Source organism: Octodon degus, unplaced genomic scaffold (genome assembly GCF_000260255.1).
Source record: "Octodon degus isolate 3935 unplaced genomic scaffold, OctDeg1.0 scaffold00020, whole genome shotgun sequence".
NCBI lineage: Eukaryota > Metazoa > Chordata > Mammalia > Rodentia > Octodontidae > Octodon > Octodon degus.
In genome coordinates this window covers 7,685,614-7,688,408 of record NW_004524596.1, presented here as the reverse complement: position 1 = coordinate 7,688,408, position 2,795 = coordinate 7,685,614, and the positions used below count along the sequence as shown (strand labels likewise).

General features: G+C 39.2%; 1 protein-coding gene across 1 annotated transcript in view; it reads left to right on the top strand.

The window, feature by feature from the left end:
- The window catches only part of Dhx57 (DExH-box helicase 57), a 56,796-nt gene that overhangs the window by 34,193 nt on the left and 19,808 nt on the right, over nt 1–2,795 (top strand). The window contains exon 16 of the mRNA XM_004627631.2: nt 1,712–1,912. Coding sequence (XP_004627688.1) covers nt 1,712–1,912 — 201 coding nt within the window. The remainder of the gene's footprint in view (nt 1–1,711; nt 1,913–2,795) is intronic.

Genomic DNA, 2,795 nt, shown 5'->3' with positions numbered 1-2,795 from the left:
ATATATATAATAATATTTGGTGGTACCAGGGATTGAATTCAGGCCTTTATGCTTGCCAGGCAGGCACTTATTCCACTATCTCCCCAGCCCCCATTTTTATTTTTTATTTTTCGTTTTTTAAATTTTTTAAAAAGAGTACAAATTAGAATTAAAACTGAAAAAATTACAAGTGATACAGAATTTCACTTAACAAAGTAATATGAATTTCACAGTATTTGTTGTAATATATAGTGTTATTTTCTAATCAGTTATTCATATTACCAGATATATGCATGTAAAATTGGAAAAAGAAAATAAATGTTTAAGAGATTATGAAGAGAAAAAGTACAATTTAAAAAAGGAGGCAAAACAAATCATTATCTGCTTCTTTCCGTAGACCAGCAGAAATTCACAGTACAGTTGTCCAAACCATCCTGCTTACGTACATAGATAAATCTCTTTCCCCCGCTCCATCTCCTGTCCTTCTCCTCAACTCAGTAAATCTTTCCTTTTAAATAAGTTCACCCCGTTCTCCCAGTATCTATCTATTGTACCCTTCAGATTCCATTTTTCTCTTTCAGGTTCTCATACTAAGGAGATATGACAATGCTTGTACATGCGGGTCTGATTTATTTCACTTGGCAGTATGTTTTCTAGTTGCACCCATTTGCCAGCGAAAGACTCAGATTCATCCTGTTTTATAGCTGAATAATACTCCATTGTGTAAAAATACCATATTTCCTTTATCTGTTCTTCAGTTGATGGGCCTCTAGATTGTTTCCAGATGTAGCTATGACAGATTGCGCTGCTATAAACATGTGTGCACGTATATCACTGTGGAATGATGTTTTTAGTTCTTCTGGAAAAATGCCCAGGAGGGGAATAGCTGGCTTGAATGGAACCTCTAATCCTCGCTTTTGAAGGAATCTCCACACTGATTTCCATAGTGGTTGTACCGGTTTATACTCACACCAACAGTGGAGAAGGGGTCCCTTCTCTCTACAGCCCCTACAGCATTTGTTATTAGGTGACTTGTTGATGTTAGCCATTCTTTCTGGAGTGAGATGGAATCCCAGTGTTGTTTTAATTTGCATTTCTCAAATGACTAATGATGTTGAACATTTTTTCATATATTTGTATTTTTTGCCATTTGTATTTCTTCCTCTGGGAAATGTATATCCATCTCAAATGCCCATTTTTGGATTGGGTCTTTGAATGGGGTATTGATTTTTAAAAATTCTTTATGTGTTCTAGATAGAAGGCCTTTGTTGGCGGGATAGTTGGCTATAATTTTTTCCCAGTTTGTGGGGGTTTTTTTCACTCTGTTGACTGTTTACTTTGAAGCGCAGAAAGTTTTCAAAAACATGAGATCCCAGTTGCTTTAAGATTTCTAGGGGCTGGGGAGATGACTCAGTGGAATAAGCGCTTCCCTGGCAAGAGCAAGGGCCTGAGTTCAATCCCCGGTTCCGCAAAAAAAAAAAAAAAAAAAGATTTCTACTTACATTTTCCTCCAGAAGATTTAGTGTTTCTGTCTTAATATTTAAATTTGGTCCATTTTGCCTGTAGCCTGATGCTATTTAAATCGGCACTCACTCCGCCTGCCAGCAGCGCATCCAGCCTAGAGCACACAGGGTCCTGTGCTCTTCAGTAGAAGCAAGGTGGTTCATCTTCTGTGCCAGGTGGTTTGGCCACATTTTTGTGAACTAACTCAGTATTTCCTTTTCCTTTGTAGATATGATGCCAGCAAAGGGATGGAAAGTCTAGAGGATACTTTTGTATCTCAAGCGAATGCTCTGCAGAGGAAAGGCAGGGCAGGCCGGGTTGCCTCTGGGGTCTGCTTCCATTTGTTCACCAGCCACCATTACCATCACCAGCTGTTAAAGCAGCAGCTACCAGAGATACAGAGAGTGCCACTGGAACAGCTCTGTCTAAGGTCACATCTTGAGTTTTGTATTTTGCTTCCAAAATGTTTCTCATACTATTTAAGTTCTATGTTTTCTTTTTTTCCAAGTAGAAAACATTTTGCTAATAATGGGCATCAAGGAATTCACTCATTAGCAAAGAAAGCCCTTCAGAATGACCTTTATCATTCCTTTTAACTTTCTGTACATGGAGATCTCTCGTATTGCAGAGCATGGCCTAAAATAGAGCTTAGCAATGTATTTATAAGTTAGGAAAACAAAACAATCAAAGTTAACAAGGAATTTCTGCTTGAGAAGCACCAATATCAGATTATCTTAGGGAAAGATAGGATTTAATAAATGAATGATCACATTTATGTTTGTGTGTGTTGTTGGAGATAGAGCTCAGGCCCTTGTGCATGCTGGGAAAGTGCTCTGCTCCATCCCGACCCACATCCCTACCCCTTACCAAACAGAACCTATCAGGGGTGGGGTTTCTTTGATTCAGCCTTTCTGAAAATGTATTGGGCACTGTATAAGAACTGTAAAACTGTCTATGCTGTTTGACTCAGTCATTACCTCAAGGGAGTATGCTCATATAAAAATAACCCAAAGAGAAGGGGAAACCTAGTAGTACAAAGATACGTAACTCTTCTTTTATACAGTAGGTATAGCTGAAGAACTTTCTGTTTGCCAGGTACTGGGCTAAGCACCATATGGCTCAAGAACGGTGTGTTCATGTCAAGTCTTTAGAAATTGGGCGCTAGGTGACAGCCCAGGTCTGTATCCCAGCACTCAGGAGGCTGAGACAGGAGGCTTGCCATGAGCTTGAGGCCAGTGTGGACTACATAATGAGTTTAAAGCCTACCTGAACTACATAGTGAGACTGTCCCAAACAAACACATACACACACAC